General features: G+C 32.3%; 2 protein-coding genes across 4 annotated transcripts in view; one reads left to right on the top strand and one right to left on the bottom strand.

Moving 5' to 3' along the window:
- The window catches only part of LOC125862319 (cytochrome c1-2, heme protein, mitochondrial-like), a 924,866-nt gene that overhangs the window by 875,184 nt on the left and 30,378 nt on the right, over positions 1 to 19,304 (top strand). The gene's annotated exons all lie outside the window — the stretch shown is intronic.
- On the bottom strand, positions 10,055 to 19,213 carry LOC125862331 (putative cytochrome c oxidase subunit 5b-like). Its single transcript, XM_049542380.1, has 6 exons — positions 18,858 to 19,213; positions 18,596 to 18,675; positions 18,418 to 18,468; positions 12,463 to 12,529; positions 12,257 to 12,336; positions 10,055 to 10,322 (listed from the first exon to the last, which is right to left on the bottom strand). The coding sequence occupies exons 1-6, from the start codon at positions 19,021 to 19,023 to the stop codon at positions 10,257 to 10,259; spliced, it is 510 nt and encodes a 169-aa protein (XP_049398337.1). The 5' UTR covers positions 19,024 to 19,213; the 3' UTR covers positions 10,055 to 10,256.

Here is a 19,304-nt window from a genome sequence, read left to right as displayed (position 1 = left end):
ATAGAGTGTATTAGTAATGTTTGCATTAGCAATGTATGTGTTGGTTATGCTTGCATTAATTATACATACATTATTTTAATGCATTGTTTGGTTTGATGCATTAAAAATAATATGTATTGCATTAAAAAAATTATTTACAAAGATACCCTCCACTTTTATGGTGGAAAAAATGTAAAAAAGGTTTAGAGGGGCAATTGGGTCTTTTATCATGTTAATGTATGAATTAAAATCATTGCATTGCTAAGGCCCAGAAATCCATGTTATTAGCAATGCACACCTTAATACACAATAGAGTGCATTAGTTATACATAGATTGAAAAAGAGTACCAAACAAGGTACTAGTAATACACAAGGTTAATACATGTATTATTTTTCCTAATATACTATACCAAACAATTCCGGCTGAATATACATTTATTATATATAAAATATACAGACAATTTGTATTTACTGGAATATAGGGGCATACAAAATCGAACCAAACCGCAAACTGAGAAAAAAAACCCGACTAGTGGTTGGTTTGACTTGGTTTTGTATTGGAAAAAAAAAACCCGACTATATTTGGGTTGGTTTGGTTTTAACTAAAAAAAACCAACCCGAGACCAAACCAACCCCACATTATATATATAATTTTAAAATTTTATTTTATACATAAAAATATTTACTTTGATATAATTTTTAAATATTTCTTATACTTTTTCATAGTTTTTATCTTTTAATATATTATTTCAAGTTTGAAACTTAGAATTCTGAATGGTTCAATAAAGATTATAGTCCACAAATGTTGGTAATTATAATAAAGATTAAATCAAAATCAAATTAATACTAATGCAAAAAGAAAATCAATTCAACACTAAGAATGACAATAATATTGAATATTTGTTCTTTGGTTTTACATTGGTTTAGACAATTCAAATGCATAATCTAATTTTAATTTCCTTTAATATTTAGTCATGTAACATAATACTTATTAAACTTATTTTAGCATGATTTAGTACTTTTAAATTATGATAATTTTTATTATGACTTGTTAATTTGCAATATTTGTTTTACGCGATTTCATTATTATTATTTTTTGTTGGATATTTTAGTGTCATTACTCATATCAAATTTTGTGTTATTTTCTTAAGAAACACCTTAGATAGTTGTATTTTGGTAGGACTAAAGAAATATTTGAAGTATAAGTAAATTATATGTTTGTATGAATACTTTACTGGAAAAACCCGAAAATCCGAAAAAATCCGAAAAAACCCGAGGTTGAAAAACCCAAGTTTTTGTGGTTTGGTTTGGTTTATAGATTTAAAAATCTGATACAAATGGTTTGATTTGATAATTGAAAAATCCAAACCAACCCGATCATGTACACCCCTACTAGAATGGTTAAAAATGTCAAGATCTCATTTCTCAAGGCATGGGCCCATAGAAGATGGATTCCTCGGCCCATTATATGTCTAATCTTTTCACCTGGGCCCAAACATCATGGGGACATGGAATAATACTGAATTATGCTATTTTCTTGAGTAAGCATTTTTTTAAAATAAAATAAAAATAGTAGGAAGTATTCTGTTTCTTTTTAAAAGTTAACATATTAAAAGAGAGAACTTTCTTCTTCTTCTTCTCTTTTTTTCAAAAATAAAAGATGTAACATAGTAAATCATTGTTTTTACTCCAAAAACAATGACTTATGTTTCAAATGCTCACAAAAACATGTGTAAATTAAATGGGACACTTCCGAAAATTTTACTAGTGTAGAAGCTAATTACTTAGATATATTCTAATTTTCAATATTATGAATCTTACCAAATTTTGGTACGTCGAGATACGTGTATCTTGGGATACAAAGGGTCAAAATTAGGTGTAATTTGTTCTAGATACACTGTATCCAAGTGGATTCACATGTAGTATCTGGGATACATAGACAAATCTCTCTCGCCTCCCTCCGATCTCGCTTGCCACTCTCCTATGAATCTCGTATCCCAGATACATGTGAATCACACTAGATACATACAAATATATGTATCTAGTGTGATTCGCATGTATCTGAGTTACATGACTATCTCCCTCCCCATATTGCTCGTGTCCCTCCCCTTCTCGCTCGTCTCTCTCCCTATTTCAGTGTATCTGGTAGTAAAAATACATGTATCTAGGCAAATCTTCCTCAATATATGGTAGAAAACTCTTAATTAGTGGTAAGATACGTAATTATTTGAAAGTATAGGTAGAATTAATATATATATATATATATATATATATATATATATATATATATATATGGTATGGATGTATGTTTAATAAGGTGGTTTTCCAAATTAAAAGTAATTTTTCCAAAACCATATACAATTTTGATGTTGCTAGAAACATAGGTTTTCCCATCACAAATCAATAGAAAATTTGTGCTTTTAAACATGATTTGTCCACTCATTTTTCACCTAACCAGTTCACTGGGGAAACACTTCATAAAAAAAAGATTTTTCACTGAAATATTGAGAAGCTTGCTGATTTTTTTCATATGATATCATTACTATTTTTTCTTTTCTCACCGATTTAATTAAAATTATATGGTAATAGCCACTAAATTTTTTTGAGTGAAATATTTCAATGAAAAAAATAATGATCATTTAGTAGTGTAATTAAAAAAGAAAGTAGTACTCTTGACACACAAAGCAAAATTAAATGTGTCACAAGAGAACTTAGAAATGTAAGTAATGATGACAACAATAATACTAAGTTAGTGACAATTGTTGTTAGGTCTCTTTTCAGAGTATTATTTGTACAAGAATCTCTCTTGACTTTCACAAAATTATAAAGCAATTGATGTTGTTGCATCGTCACTAACAAATATCGTTACTTAGAATCTTTATGTGAATATGGAGATCATAATGACTTCATCATAAATCATAATACTTGTGAAATTTGGAGATGTTACATATTTAGATATGGATTTATATGAGTAAGAAAAAGGCATACACCATCATTAAATTAGTGAACCTTTTTTCGTCTTCTTACATAACAATAATGTTTGAGTCAGTTGTGAACATATTAACTATTTTATCAAATATACGTTACTTCTGATCAATATATGTACAAAATAATAATTAAGCTAGTTGACTTTAAAATTGAATTTTTTTTATTGAAGTGTGGAATATTGTTGAAGGGGGTCGACAATCTTTTCAAGTGAAAAAACAAGACCTTTAATTTTGTCTCCATTTTGGAGGGGATTTAGGGTTATTATAGTGAAAAATCTTGAATGTCAACTCTATTACCCCACTAAGAAAGAAGAATCAATCTGTCATGCCATAGTATATAATAATAATATATTTATCACATTGATTATTCTATCTAGTGATGAAATTTAGGTTCAAATTTTGGGTGGGGATAATTTTAAACTAAATGCAAGATATTCTGTTGGCACTAGCTTCTTAGTTTTGACATGACTTTATAAATTATCAAGTTGTTTAACACTTGTGAATGATGCACTTAGGGGAAAAAGGTTGTTGATAAAGAAAAAAGGAAATATTGGCCTCAAATAGCAAATGCCTTTTCTACATCTAAAATGATGCTAGTCTCTTTTTTTCCTCTTTTTTCAATATGTAGATTAAGTGTTAAGAAAACAATATAATACATATAAGTGTCATTTCATTCATATGTTGGGTGTGCCAATAAAATTGCCACATGAAAAGATTAATAGCTACATATAAGTGGTAGGAATACTCTTATTAATATAGTGTGAGACCTTTTCGAGAAAATTATATTAGACTTGAATCAACGTGAATAATATCACATTATGTTAAGAGTATCTATGAATTGTTTTTCCCAACTTAACTATTATCAGTGTCAATGATTCGATCAAACAAATATGAAAATGGTGAAATGACAATACCAGGATTTACTACATTTATCATAACAAAAGGTAGCTTTAACATACACAAATCAAGAAGTTAGTTAAACCTTTGGTCTCATAATTAAATGCACGATCATGTGGGTGACACATAGTAAATTTTAAAAAATGACTCGTGGATTATGAGAATGGGTCACGTAGATCGATGAAGAGATCCCATGAATCGTGGTGATGGGCCACACAAAACTTAATCAAGGGAAACATATATTGTTGGGTGTCCGAATAAAATCTCACATCAATAATTGATTAGATCAATAAGCTACGTATATGGTGTAGAAATACCTTTAATGGTGTAAGACACTTCTAAAACAAGCGATTTCCAACCGAAGTCATTGAAAACGTTTCCAAAATTCTTTAACAATGAGTCAATTTTAGAAAGAGCCTCTACAATAAAAATAACTTTTAGCGGTAATAAATAGGCACATTAATAAAAAGTGTTAAATTCTTTACCGGCATTAGTTAAGTGTCATTAGATCCAGTGTCGCTAAAAGCTTTAGGGACATATATAAAGAGTGCTAATTGCCACTAAAATTACATATTTAGTGGCAATTAAGCTATTGACGTTTAATAACTGCTAAAGATCATTTTTGATATAATGATAGCGTCCATCGGAAATTTGTCTACGATTAGTAATGGGGCCTTTTGGAAAAACCATGCGGACTTGATCCAAAACAAATAATATTACACTATATTTAAAATATTTTTGAATTGACTTAATAAAATATTTAAATCGCTTAAATATTTAGATGAGATGGGTCACTCCCCTTTTTCTCTTTTACTTTTTGTATACACGGTTGCAATTCTTGCAGTGTGACCTTTATTCCCTATACCATTTAGGACGGTGTTAACCAAAAGAGAGGCATCTCCCAAGTACGAATTCATAATAATTTTTTAACACTATCTCTTGCTTAATTAAGTGAGATAATTAAGACTTAAGAGACAAAGAAAAGAATAAATGTTTAATTAAGTAGGTAGGATAATGCTATTCCAAGAACCAATTCCTCTTTCCAATATTTTTTTTGTTTCTAGTTAAGAATAATACTTAATTGTGAGTGTTGTAGACCAATATGAATCACATGCGTCCCTTCGATCTAGTTTTTGAGACGATTAAAGAGCCAAATATATAATTTACACTATTAAAGAAACGATCAGAGAGAAGTTGGCTCGTTAGAATCATTTTCAACGTAACAGACTTTCCATCAAAAATTCAATATTTTTTATTGTATTCTGGTAGAAATGTCCGTGAGAAATTTACTTTTTTAAATAATATAAAATTACCAAACTGTAATGGTTGTATTATCTTAACTTTCACGTGGATTAAATAACGATGCACGATGAAGTTGGTAGTTTAAAAACACGAATATGAGTGTTTGGAAGTGATGATATGTGGATTGGAGCACGTTAAAACAAATTTGATATTTTTATAGAAAATTAAATTTGAGATGAAATTTATAATTTATTTAGTTGAAGATATAAATTTATTCTCGATATTTCTACTTATCGCATGTTATTTGGTAAGAGTATTATCTTATCCCACCTTTCAAGTGAGATAAGTAGATGAATTATAATCTCAAAACTATAATTTTAAAATAACTTAATTCGCGAGTCAAATTAATCCAAGTATTCAATTTACTCAACGTCTTGATTTGACACATTTGGTGGAACAAATTTTAAAAAAAATTCTCCACATAGAATATTATGCAAGCAACTTGTGTTCAGAAAACCATTAGAATGGGCGAGGGATGTAGCTAGGGGTGTATATGGTCGGGTTGGTTCGGGTTTTTCAAATATAAAATCAAACTATTTGTGTCGGATTTTTCAACCTCGGATTTTTTCGGGTTTTTCGGGTTGTTTCGGGTTTTTCCGGTAAAGTATTCATACAAACATATAATTTACTTGTACTTCAAATATTTCTTTAGTCCTACCAAATTATAACTATCTAAGTTGTTTCTTAAAAAAATAACACGAAATATGATATAATTAATGACACTAGAATATCCAACAAAAATAATAATAATGAAATCGCATAAAACAAATATTGCAAATTAACAATTCATAATGAAAATGATCATACTTTAAAAGTACTAAATCATGCTAAAATAAGTTCAATAAGTATTAGATACATGACTAAATATTAAAGGAAATTAAAATTAGATTATGTATTTTAATTGTTTAAACCAATGAAAAACTAAAGAACAAATATTCAATATTATTGTCATTATTAGTGTTGAATTGATTTTCTTTTTGCATTAGCATTAATTTGATTTTGATTTAAGTTTTATTATAATTACCAACATATGTGGACTATAATCTTTATTGGAACATTCAGAATTCTAAGTTTCAAACTTAAAATAATATATTAAAAGATAAAAACTATGAAAAAGTATAAGAAATATTTAAAAATTATATCAAAGTAAATATGTTTATGTATAAAATAATATTTTAAAATTATATATATAATGTTGGGTTGGTTTGGCCTCGGGTTGGTTTTTTTTAGTTAAAACCAAGTCAACCCAAATATAGTCGAGTTTTTTTTTCCAATACCAAACCAAGTCAAACTAAATCACTAGTCAGATTTTTTTTTCGATTTGACTTGATTTGTTATTTGGTTTAGTTTTCGATTCAGTTTCGTACACCCCTAGATGTAGTCATGTATATGTGTTTAAGTTATGTGGCCTGGTATCCAAGAGAGATTTTATTTGAGGAAGACCGCCTTATAACTAGACATGTTCATAATGATCCTCAGGAGCTAAATAAGTAATCTTGAATTACACGTCCAATCATTTTTAAGGCGTCATAACATAGGCTCATACTACAAAATAGAGTAGTCATTTTTTAATGTCAAGCGTGTCGTCCTTTCACATTGAGGCGACGGCTCATCTTTTTCGACCTATAAAAGGAGGCTCTAAAGAAAATAGGAAGGATCACAAAATTCCTAGCAACATCATATTCTTCTTCGTCTTGGTGTGTAAGTTTAAAGAAAATGAACTTAATCAGTTTTAACCTACTTGCATCTAATCTTGTTTAGAAATTGTACTATTAATCAAAATGATGTTTTCTCGATAAACAAATAATATAACTCGAATTTGTGACCTCTTAGCTACCGAGTTAGTCTTTTGGAGATATTTTTTGTCCTGATTAATTAAAATTATTTCACTTGAATTAATCAAACTAATTAAATCAATAGTCATTGTTTATAACCACCCTTGGTGCGATACACAAATTCACTCAAACGCATATATTACATAAAATATGATTAATCAACTTCAAACAATACTTATATTTATTAAATAATAGATAATAGATTCTATTGTTACTTATTCGTTATTCTTCAGCAAAAAAGTAAAAAGGGTTCTTAAATACATACTATTTAGGAAGTAATATGGTGTTTCTACTACTAGAAAAGACATTTATATCTTTCTTTTCTTTTCTTTTTTTGGTGCACAATATATACATATAGAAAGCATTTATTCTCTTCTTTCGTCTTATTTATTTGAACGTTTTACCAATCTCTTTTCGCACCCACCATCAAAAATGTGATGCACTGGATGGTGTTGCTCTTCTCTTAATCAGAGATCTCGAATTCGAGCCTAGATATGATAAAATTCTTGGTATGCAACGTTTTCCCTTAAATGGGGCTTTACGCAGTGCGAACCTGAAATAATCGGGCTCCAATATGAATATCGAATACCGAATAAAAAACGAAAAAGAAAAATCTCTTTTCACATCCCATTGCAATATACTTTGATATTCTTATTTCCTTTGTCCTTTTTGAGTTTGGTAGATGTTCGTTATTCGATCTTTGAGTCTCCGAGAAGCCAAAGTTAGGACACTTTGAGGTTCAAGAATTTATACTACTACCTATTTTTTAAATATTATTTAAAGTTTGAATTTACCTTATAGAATTACAGCTCATAAACATCTAGTAATTCAAATAAAGTCCAAATTAAACTCATTTTCATTATCCCTTATTAATAGTACGTACTTGTTTTATGGGTTTTTTTTTTGTTGGCGATACTATATTTTAGCATAATGGCAGAACTTATTTCACATTTTTTTTATAACTTACATAAATTTCATAGTGTAAAGAGTAAATTACATGTTATCTCTAATAATCTCTTAAAATTTATACCTTTCGGATACATAAGTCACAATCCGGATACATTACGAATCTGGATACATTAATTCTAATACAAGAAGAATTTTTATGTTGCGCTAAAAAGGGAATAAATCTAAAAATCTAATTAAATCTCATAAATTATTTCTTACGTTTCTTCTTACTCTCAATCATACAGAGGCAAATCCAGAACAAAGAAATTCAAAATTTCAAATTGCTCCCCCCTGTTCAGTGAAGAAACCTTTCAGATTTGATTCAAAACTTTTGTCGAAATTTTGGGTTAGAGAGGTGAGTTATGAAGGATACAAAAGTGATGGAATTGTTGTTGGACAAATGATTTCCTTTTGAACCTTCAAGTTCATCGAAGATCCTTTTGAATTTTGATTCAAGTTGTTTGGATTTGCTATGTATACCCTCTGTTTTTCATTTTGTATATGGATTGATATATAAGTCGTGATACATTACTGATTACAAATTGATACATTACTAGTTTGATGTTTATGTAATGTGTTTTTAGATTCCAAAATTCTTCTTTCCATTCTTCCAAAAAAAATTCTCAATTCTTTGAATCAAACTTGTCGACAAAAGTTATGAAATTGTTGTTGGTCAAAATATTGATTTGTGAATCTCAAATCAGTCATTGCAACTGAATTAGAGATCGATGAGTTGAGGAAAAATTTTGGAGATCAGATACATCATTGAGGTGAATATGTAAGTGATGATACATTAGTGGTAAATGACGCGCGTATATTGTAATTTTGTATCTGTGAATTATGATGTGGTTATTATTTTGTATTTGGATGTGATTTGCATAAAAATGTATCATCATAATATATTGTATATGATACATGTAATAAATGGATTAACAATTGAGATGGATCAGATACGTTTTGAATATCGAGCGTGTGTATTACAGATTTGTATAAATGTATCAGGCTATTATTATGTATATTGTATATATAAATAGTGTAACAATTGAGATATGTAAATTACTTGTTTTGATCAAGAAAAAATGTGAATGATACATTAATATATATTATGGCACGTAAATATAATTGAATATAGAGGACGAAATGGAAGTCTTCCAATTCTAGGCACATTTACATCCACGTACAGAAACAGACATATAACATGAGGTTAGGATAAAATTTATTAGAAAAAAAGATGAGAAAAAGAAGACGATGATGAAGAAAAAGAAAAGAAAAGAAAATAATATATTTTATTTTTGAAATTGTTGAAGGTATTGATAGATCGGAGAAAAAGAAGGAATTGTTGTTGGTGTGACTAAAAATAGAGAGAGATGTGGAATGAAATAAGAAAGGGATAAACGTTGGTTTTGGGGGTTAGGATTTATGTATCTAACATTTGGGGGTTTTGGAGTAAAATAAGGAATTTTGGAAAATTCCAAAATTGGCAAGGAACAATGAAAATTATGGGGGAAAAAAAGTGTGTATATAAATAATTTCATCCATAAATTTTTCAAAATGCGAGAGGGTACTGGAGTGTGGACTGTCAGGAGCCGCTATAGCAAGCCCAGGTCGCCATAGCGGCACACGACAGTGGCTTCTTTCAATTTTCTTAAATCATACCTGAATAAAAATAATTAATGTCATCAAGATTCATATCTTCTTTTAAAAAATTCTCTTTTCATTCACTCATCTCGTCTTAGTTTTAAACTCGTCTTAATATTTGTTCAATTAAAACAATACAAACAAGAAGCAATGCATTTGGATGATATATATCTTCAATATACAGTAAACAACGCAGACAAAAATTATAAAAGTACATTTGAAAGTTCATTTTGTTCACTTCATCAATTAGTTCTAAACATGATTTTTCCTAATTTTTTTGGTTTTTGATGATTTTCACATTACCCTGGTTTCCAAGGGGAAAGCAAACCAAGATACACCACTATTTCATTTTTCATCAAAACGCTTCACCATAGTCCATAAGGCACTAGTCCGAGGAATTTCAACGTGCGCACTCCATCTAAACGCGAAAGGGTCAATCACAAAAAAAATAAAAAGTTGTAGCCGTTGATTTCAAGTAGACCACGACATGTCTATTGTATAAAATATATAAGCAAAAATATTCAACTTCACTGCTACCACAGCAAGCATAAGAACAATAATCCAGTAAAGGCAAAGAAAGAACACAACTTTGAATCATCAGTTTGTAAAACGAGTTATCTCTCATTGTCTCAACCAAATTTATTCCGACAAAAAATTGCAAGACGGACTATCAATGATGACCCTCATCATCACTGCCATGTCCATCAGGAGGTCCTCCAGGTCCAACCACTTCCAACTGCAATAGAAGAAACCATTCAGTATGAAAATTAGGTATTTCACTTGAGCCATCAAATTTTGCTTGGATCAACACATAATTGAACTTGCACAATTCATGCACACTGAAATTGCATTCTATCTTCTTCTTCTTTTTGATAAGGTAGAGGATTTATTAATTGGTACCAAGATGGTACAGGAAAAGAAACAAAATGCAGCACAATTCTGACCTGAGTATTGACTGCATTAACATACTATAAGTTATAACAATTCTTAACTGATTTTTTTTTTTTTTTTTTGTATTTTACTAGCCCAGCCAAATCAGGGTATCCACCTTATTCTAGATACTTTGATCATTCCCCTTTTCGCTCCTAGTGGAAGCCCCAAAGAAACAGTGAGGAACTTTTCCGCCTTACATCCCAGGATGTTAGCTAGTTCCTTGACAACATGAAAGAAACCAAAAGCCCCTCTCTATCTATCCAAGGGATGGAAGGGCAGAGGATCATCTGCATTAATGCTGAAAATACTGCTCTTTGCCAGATTAACTTTCAACCATAACTGCTTCAAAAATTTCCAGAATCTCTCTAAGATAAAGTATTTGTCCGTATCTGCTTCAAACAAAAGACGAGTGTCATCAGCATATAGAATGTGCAATAAGGTAACCTTATCAACACGATTTCTTCGAAAGCTCATGCCTTTTATCCAACCCAATTTTTCAGCTTGCTTCTCCATCATACTAAAAGCTTCCATCACCAGTGTACAACAGCTAGGGGGAAAGTGGACCCCCTTGCCTCGAGCCTCTATGAGACTTAAAAAAACCATGTGAACTCCCGTTATCAATATACAGAATTTTACACTAGATTTGCAGTAACTGATCCATTCAATCCATTTATCACCAAAATTCATTTGTTTCAGAATATTTAATAAACATGACCAGTTAACATGGTCGTAAGCCTTTTCAAGATCAAGCTTGCAAGCAACTCCTCTCTTCTTTGATTTCATTAGTTTCTCAATGCTTAAATTGGCGACCAAAGTTGCATCAACTATTTGCCTCCCTTCAATAAATGCATTCTGATGTTCTGACACTAACTTATCAACTACCAGTTTGAGCCTTTCAGCCAATAGTTTAGCAATAATTTTATACACTCCCAAGTAAGCCGATAGGCCTGAAATCTTTCACCTCAACCGCCCCTTTCCTTTTTGGTATCAAAGCAATAAAAGTAGCATTTAAACTTTTAACAAAAGAATCCTTCTGATAGAAAATTCTCAGTCCTTTAAACATCATCCTTTATTGTGCTCCAGCATCTTAGAAAGAAGTGCAGATTAAACCCATCGGGACATGGAGCCTTATCTCCTCTAAAAGATTTGATAACAACTTCCAATTCCTCCATAATAAAAGATCTTTTGCAGCCACTCTTTGTCTTCATCAGGAAGCCTTTTCAGATCCTCATCCTTCCAGTTTAATCTCCATTCTTCATTCTCCCTGAATAGTTTTACTAAAAGTCTTGAATGTGTTCGTTTATAATTTTCTCATCATCTACCAGCTCCCCATCTTTCATCATTTTGTCAATACAACTAAACCTCTTATGTGCATTCTATCTGAATTAAGCAATCACTTTATGGAGCAAGCACCACATTTGGACAATTGAGAACTACAATTAGTGCTTTGCAGCTAAGCAATAGCCAACCCAAGAAAAAAATAGTCTCGTTATTAACTGAGGAAATGTTTCATTAATGAATGTTGATACGCCTTTTTTGACATATACAACAGCAACAACAAATTCACACCTACAAAATTCCCTAACATCCTCCAAATTAACCTAGATATAGAAAAGCAGGGAGTACATATTCACGTCTAGTAAATGCCTCAACAGCCTAAAAACTCACCTAGATTTAATCAATAACAAACCACAGGACAAACTATGAATTAATTGATATTCTGTAGTCTGTACTTACCACAAAATACTGTGAGCATACTGGGCATTCATGTGGTTTGCCCTTCTCAAGCCAGAACCAAACAACATCATGCTCATCTTCTGTTGAATTACAAATAGAAAACAAGGGAGGACATTAATAGAAACCAACTAAAAATATTGAAGTCAGCTGACTAAAGGAATAAATGTATGACGGAGAGACTTGTCAAATAAATAATGGAAACTTACCTCCTTCATCTCCAGGGCATCCTACAATTCTTCTATCATAGTAGGATTTGACAACAGCAGGCGCTTCCTACAATATAAAATATACAAAAAGTTGATCATTTGTTTATTTTTGATAAGGTAACATTCAAAGCGTTGATCATATCCATATGCATCAAACTTGAAATGTAACTGAAACAAACATAAGTGATCTCCACATAACACATCTCTTACCATGTGGTTAGTGCTGACATATAATCTTGAATCATTCATCAGCCACACAAATTAGATTTATTTGAAGAATTGAAATTAGCAATGTTTTAATTTAGCAGCCATCAGCGTTAAATTCATCAGCATTAAAGAAATGCATCAACAATATATTCATATGGTGTTCTAGTAGTACTTTATATAGGATGGATCATTACTTGGTTTGGCTGATGTAGTGTGACTGATGGAAGTTATGTAGTTATGTTTTTTACTTGCTTCTGTACCAGAATAATAAGACTTTGCGTATAAAAAAAAAGGTTGGAAACCCTATTTACACAGTCCACTTCAAATAAACAGGCAGAAGTAGAACCTCATAGATATTTACTCCTATCATATTCACAATGGATTATCGGAAAGCCAACCAAAAGCTTGGAGAAGTATGCTAAGAAAGTGAGGGGATGTTCACTTCACACGCTAGTCACGCGGGAATTAAAATGCATGGTTGTTTGGTGAAAAATAATGAAGGGATTGGTTTATAATGAACGGCGATGACCGATGTAAAGACTTTCATGTGATGAGTAATAATACAGAGAATGTTATGTAGGGATTTGCCTACTTTAGGGGCATTTTTTACTTTAACTTCTCTCTTAATTGAAAATACACGTTCTTTTTCTTTTTTCCTGAAAATGGTAATGTTATATTCTTCCTTAATGCTGGGGACCTTCAAAAGTTGGAACAGAGAAAGTAATACTTATATAGATCCTAAAAATTCTACAAGTTGTTTTGTTTCCTCTCAACCTATTTCTTTACCCCAAAAATAGAGAGAAACAATGCAGTTCCACTTAACTTTATTAATGGAATTGAATTTATCTTCAAAATTCCTACTAGTCCTCTCTCTCAAAATGGTCCACCATATGCAATGTGGGAATAATCTCCCCGTGCCTTCTATCCCCTATTGCCCCCTTTTCTAATCCAGCAACTCAACAGGTCTGCAGTGTGTTCAGGCATAGTCCACTTTGTTTGTGAGGTTGAGAAATATGGCCCACACCTGTTACATGTGTTGTGAAACCACAATGCAAAAATAAGTGGTTATTGGTCTCTTCTGTCTTCCCATGTAATGAACACCAAGATACTAGAGTCGTTCCTTTCTTCTTCAGGACTTCATGTGTGAGCAGGCCCTTCTAGCAACCAGCCATGTAAAACATTTTAACTTGGTTGGTGCTAAGTTTCTCCACACCTTCCTCCAAAAGCTTTGCTGGCTCCTATCCTCTTCAGGACTTCATGGGTCAGGCAGGCCCTTCTAGCAACCAGCCATGTAAAACATTTTACCTTGGTTGGTGCTAAGTTTCTCAACATCCACAATCTTTGTTGGTTGCTGCTATGTTGATTGTTTTCTATTTTATAGGCCCTGTTAATAGTGAAAGCGCGCCATGTTCATTGTGTAAACTGTAAACATCGCTGAATCAGGAACAGTTGGTGCAGGGGAATTCCCTTATTTCTACTAGCAATTTGGCTACTCTCTCCACTTCTCAATCATTCAGTAGAATCTGCTGAAGGAAAGATTCCGCTCCTGTGTTGTCCAGCAGTCCTTGATCTTTGCCTCTAGGTTATTGCATAGTATGAATAGATCGTCCTTCAAAGGTATCTATTTATTCCCGGCATCTCCCCAGAATTTTGCTCACCTACCATCTCCCACCTTTATGTACAAATTAGCCTCTAATTTGGGCCACAACTTTATAATAGTCCTCTAGACCTCAACTCCGTAAGTACCAATACTAACATTACTGCACCGGTTGTATCTTCACCATATATGCATTTGATCATGTTCTTCCACAGAGCTTGCCCCTCCTCATTATATGTCCACAACCACTTCATCATCAGTAGACTATTTTTTTGCTTCCTCAAATCTTTAATGCCCAAACCTCCCCTATCCTTGCTATACAAGGTTATCTCCCATTTGGCCAGGTTATATCCTTAAATCACTTTATAGCCATGCAAAAGAAAATCCCTTCTTAGTTTGTCTAATTTCAACACTTTTGAAGGTAATGGAAAGTAACATCACATATGTTGGAAGTGAATATAACACTGAATTATCACAGTGTTTCTGCCTCCTAGGACAAATATTGTGCCGTCCATCTAGCTAATCTCCTTATGTCTTCTCCACAATGCCACCCCATATTTCTACATCCTTATGTTATTACCCAAAGGCATGCCCAAGTAGCTTCAAACAACTGTAAAATGGTTTTGATGAATCTTATTTGTTTTTCCCGAGGCTCAGAAAAGATGACAGTGCAATCTGTATGTAGTAAATGACAAATTTCTTTTACTTCTCCACTATTGCCAGTTATCTTAAAGTCTTTAATCCCCCTCACATGGATTGTTATCATCATCAAACTTTCAAAACCTTCCACTGTCAAGATGAACAAGAAACGTGAGAAGGGATCACCTTGTCTAATACCCCTTTCTGATGAAAAGAATCCTAGTTCACCATTCACAAATATAGAGAACCTAACAGTGTTGATGCAAAATCTAATCCAACACCATCTATCTCCAAAGCAGCAAAGCCCATTCGTCTTAAAATATTCAGCAGGAACTTTCAATTTACATGGTCATGTGCCTTTACAATGTCCAACTTGCATATTACACCAGGTTCATTACATTTCAATTTGGAGTCCACAAATTCACTTGTAATAAGAGCAACATCCACTATTTGTCCCCCTTTTATGAATGCAATCTGATGTTGTTCACTAACCTATCCACCACCTTTTTCAACCTTTCAGCAAGTATTTTTGCTATCATTTTGTACATGCATGTGATCTTCCACATAATTTAGTGCATCTTTTATTTAATACCGGCAACCCAACAAGACATAAATCTATGCATGTATTTTTCCTTATAGAAACAACAAATCCATTAGTTATGTGGAGATCATTTTTCTAATCCCTCCGATCAAGCGTTGTAGTATCTTTTGCAGCACTTTGTGATGAGATTATTTTTATGGTCCCTCCAACCAACTGACTCGGTTGGTTTGGTATTAGAGACGAGAATAATAATAATTTTGAGATAAAACGAGAGTATATCATATCATATATTTGATTGAAATTTGTTATTTCAGTATAAAACCCAAGATTATATGTGCTACAATTTTAGTATTATTCTTAACCACATTCAATGAGGAACTACAGTGCCCGAATTAGCTAATTTCCAGATAAAACAATCAATGACATACCAAAAGCTCATTTCCAAAAGCCTTTAAGAAGACGGCCAAGGTTTAAATTGGAAATGGAACTTTTATCCAAGTTTATCTAGTCGTGTAAAACCAAATACATAGATTACATTATATCCCACTTTTAATCTTATGAACCAAATATCTACGGGAAAAATTATCTCCACTAAATAATCTCATTATTTATTTATTTTATAACCATGATGTTCGGGGCCAACTTCACGCACCTTGACTAATTTTGCGGGATACATGTCACCTCCCAACAACATCAAGTACTAGATAACTTTATCCACTAGGGCTAGAACAAATGGGAAGAAATTACCTAGTGTGTTTTGTCGAACCTGAGACATCATGCTTCTCAATCCACTTGATTGACCACTAAGCCACACCCTTAGGGTACCTCATTATTATTTAATCCTTATATTATAATCTTCACAGTACAATCCCCATATAAATTATTCGCAAACCACATTACCCCTTAGGGTTTTAGCATAGAAATACAAACTACAAATTTAGCTCAATAAAAGAATAAAATTGAGGTAAGATTAGACAATATTATAGTGTCGAAATACATATTATCTAGATATATATGTTCAATTTCCATGAGAATGTTGTTATCTATAAAACTAAAGTAGGATTGCTAGAAATGACGGTGTTATGAGAGTACTGTGTGCTAGGTAGATACCCACCAAAATGAAAGGCAAGTTCTTTAAAATGATGATGGAACCAGAAATGTTGTAAAAGAGAGCTAACCATATCCACAAGAAGATTGTCAATGAATTCTTTTTTTTTATATGTAATTGTCAATGAATTCTTTTACAAGTATAGTATCTTATTAATGAAGACTCAATACCAAGCTACTACTGAGAGTCTGAGACAAAGTAAAACTTGAGGATGTTAAAATGGATGTATAGTCACTAAGATTAAGATAAGTTTAGAAATGATTACATTCCACAGCAACTATATATAACACACAGAGGATCAAATTAAAAAAAGGTTGTCTGTGATTGTATGACTTCCATATGCACCAACCTCTAGTTGCCACACTATGATTTTGATGCATTAAAGGAGAAAGTGGTAGACCTAAAATCTCATAGGGGAAGTTATTAGAAATGTCTGCGATCTCTCAATTAGAATTGCACATGCCCGAACACAATTGGCAGAACATAGAGGAAGCAAAAGATTTGCATGTGATACCAACTACTCTCTCAGTTCCAATTTATGTGGCACCGTTTGACTTTACATGAAGTTAAAGAAATAAAAGAAATACTTTTGAAATGTGTGGTCTAAAATAAATCTTCTATATTTGTGTAGCTATAAAGCATTTCATTAAGGGTAAAATGGAAAAAATTTAGTTAAATTTATTCCATTTGGGACGGACTAAAAATGAAAGTACGCCACATAAATTGGGATAGGGAGAATAATAAGGATTACTTGGTCGTGTTAGTGCACTTACGTTATCTTTGACATTAAGAGCCTTTTTAATTGTAAGTGCAAATATAAGTTTCAATTTAGAAATTTTTAGGTTTAGATAACCCCTGAATTTTGATTATTTCCACATTTGAGTATTGAAATTAACTTAACCAAGCAAAGGGAAAGAATCATAAAAACACTCATACAACTAACCCAACTCGCTTGGAGTTTAGGCAAAGTTGTTGTATATTTTTTTTTGAAACTAGCAAAGTTAATGCATATTCAAAACATACTTTCACAAGTTGTTGAAACACGAAGAGGTTAGGTTAGGAATCGAAAATGAGGGGACTTTGCAATTCCAGCTAATCCTATTTAATCTCTTTTGAATTAGTCAGGGAAAGTGAGATAATCTCATTTACTTCTCTTTCACTCATGCCAACCAACATGGACAAAAGTACAAATATTTAAATCAACCATCCATCATACCCCTTTCTCTTCTCCTCAATCCTCCCTTTTCCTGAAGGAAGCACATAATTATGACTAGTAAAGAATTGTGATATAGCAAGGTTGATCCAGGTCCTATTTCGGGGAATGAAAATACTTGTTGTTTACAGCTTTAAAATTCGGAAAACAATGGAACAGCTGTTTAAAAAAAAACATAACCCTGGTTTAGATTGATCCAGGTCTTGCCTTAACCTTAATAGAACTCAATAATCATTTTGTAGTAATAGCTGAAAACCAAAACATATTCCCAGACTCAGATTGCAAACTAAAACATATTCACAGCTCAGATGTTACTTTACGTGAATAAATATTATGCTGCTCATTTTCATCTGACTTGCTTTCATCTTCAATTGACTTTTCTCAGAAGAACCTAACACTCAAAAGAACACCTAAAACAACAACTACTTCCGAACATTTCTTACTGAGTGCACATTATTCATTATCTGTGTCAATAAGAGAATGACCAATTACATGATATAGCAATCATTATGCATCAGATGAGAATAACTAATCTGGATAAAAGATAAAACAATTTTAGTGATCAACAATAATGGTGACAAAAGCAACAAGCATTAACTAATGCATATTAGCACCAAAAGTTACTTGAAAATCCACAGTTCCACACTGACCTTTGTACCAAAAGGACCTTCAGGAAAGTTAATGTCAAGAATATCCCTTCCCTAAAAAGCACACAACAACAAATGTAATTTTTAGTCACAAGTAATATCTATCAATGTCATTTGAATTAGTAAACCTAATATCTCAACAAAGAAAAGCTAAATTAGTAAAACATGGTAGATAACTCACTTGGAGCGCAGCTTCAAGCTCTTCACGCTCATGGCCAGTTGCAATGGGCATTACATCCTCCACTTTCTTAACAACATTCTCTACTCCACACAACAACAAAAAAATCCATACTCATCACAACCAATTCAGAACAAAAAACGAACTAACTAGAAACAAATATCAAATAACGCAAGGACAATAAATCAATCAAGTCACTCTATTCAAACTTGTAAGATCTGATTAAATTAGGGTTGAGAGTAGAAAGAGAAGTTCGAAAGGATACCTGATACGGTACTGAAGTGGCGAGGGAAGAAAGTGACCGATGAACGGAAGGCTGCCGGAGACGGAGAAGAAGATACGGAGGTGGTAGCGGCGGCGAATGAATTGGTTTTGGGAGTGGATCGAAGTAGGTGTAGGGTTCGGAGATGCGAAGAGAGTTTTTTCGACATGGTGTGTGTTCAGTTGGATCTCAGGTCAGCCCCTGTGTGTATATAGATGGAGACTTGTTCTTATCAACGCTCTGTATGTTCTCTTTTTTGTGGAAATGAAATGGCAAAAAAGGGTGCCACCACTGGCCGGAGGCTTCGGCAAAGGTTGACTCGCTCGTGTCGAATTTCTCTCACGGGCCTAGTGTGTACTCACGCTGATTTTTTATTTTTTATTGATATTAAATTCAAAACATAGTTTAAGTTTGATCGAAATGGAAGCTTCAATTTTTTTAAATGAAATA

This window comes from Solanum stenotomum, chromosome 4 (assembly GCF_019186545.1).
Source record: "Solanum stenotomum isolate F172 chromosome 4, ASM1918654v1, whole genome shotgun sequence".
NCBI classification, from domain to species: Eukaryota; Viridiplantae; Streptophyta; class Magnoliopsida; order Solanales; family Solanaceae; genus Solanum; species Solanum stenotomum.
The sequence above is the reverse complement of the archived record's forward strand: the minus strand, read 5'-3'. Positions and strand labels throughout refer to the sequence as shown.

Bases quoted from the DNA above. Each gene is read 5' to 3' on its own strand.
- LOC125862331 (XM_049542380.1), bottom strand. From the start codon at position 19,023: ATGTCGAAAAAACTCTCTTCGCATCTCCGAACCCTACACCTACTTCGA. The intron at 12,530-18,417 runs GTCAGTGTGGAA...TTTATATTGTAG, and splicing joins AAGGTCCTTTTGGTACAAAG to GAAGCGCCTGCTGTTGTCAA. The intron at 12,337-12,462 runs GTAAGTTTCCAT...GTAATTCAACAG, and splicing joins ATGCCCTGGAGATGAAGGAG to AAGATGAGCATGATGTTGTT.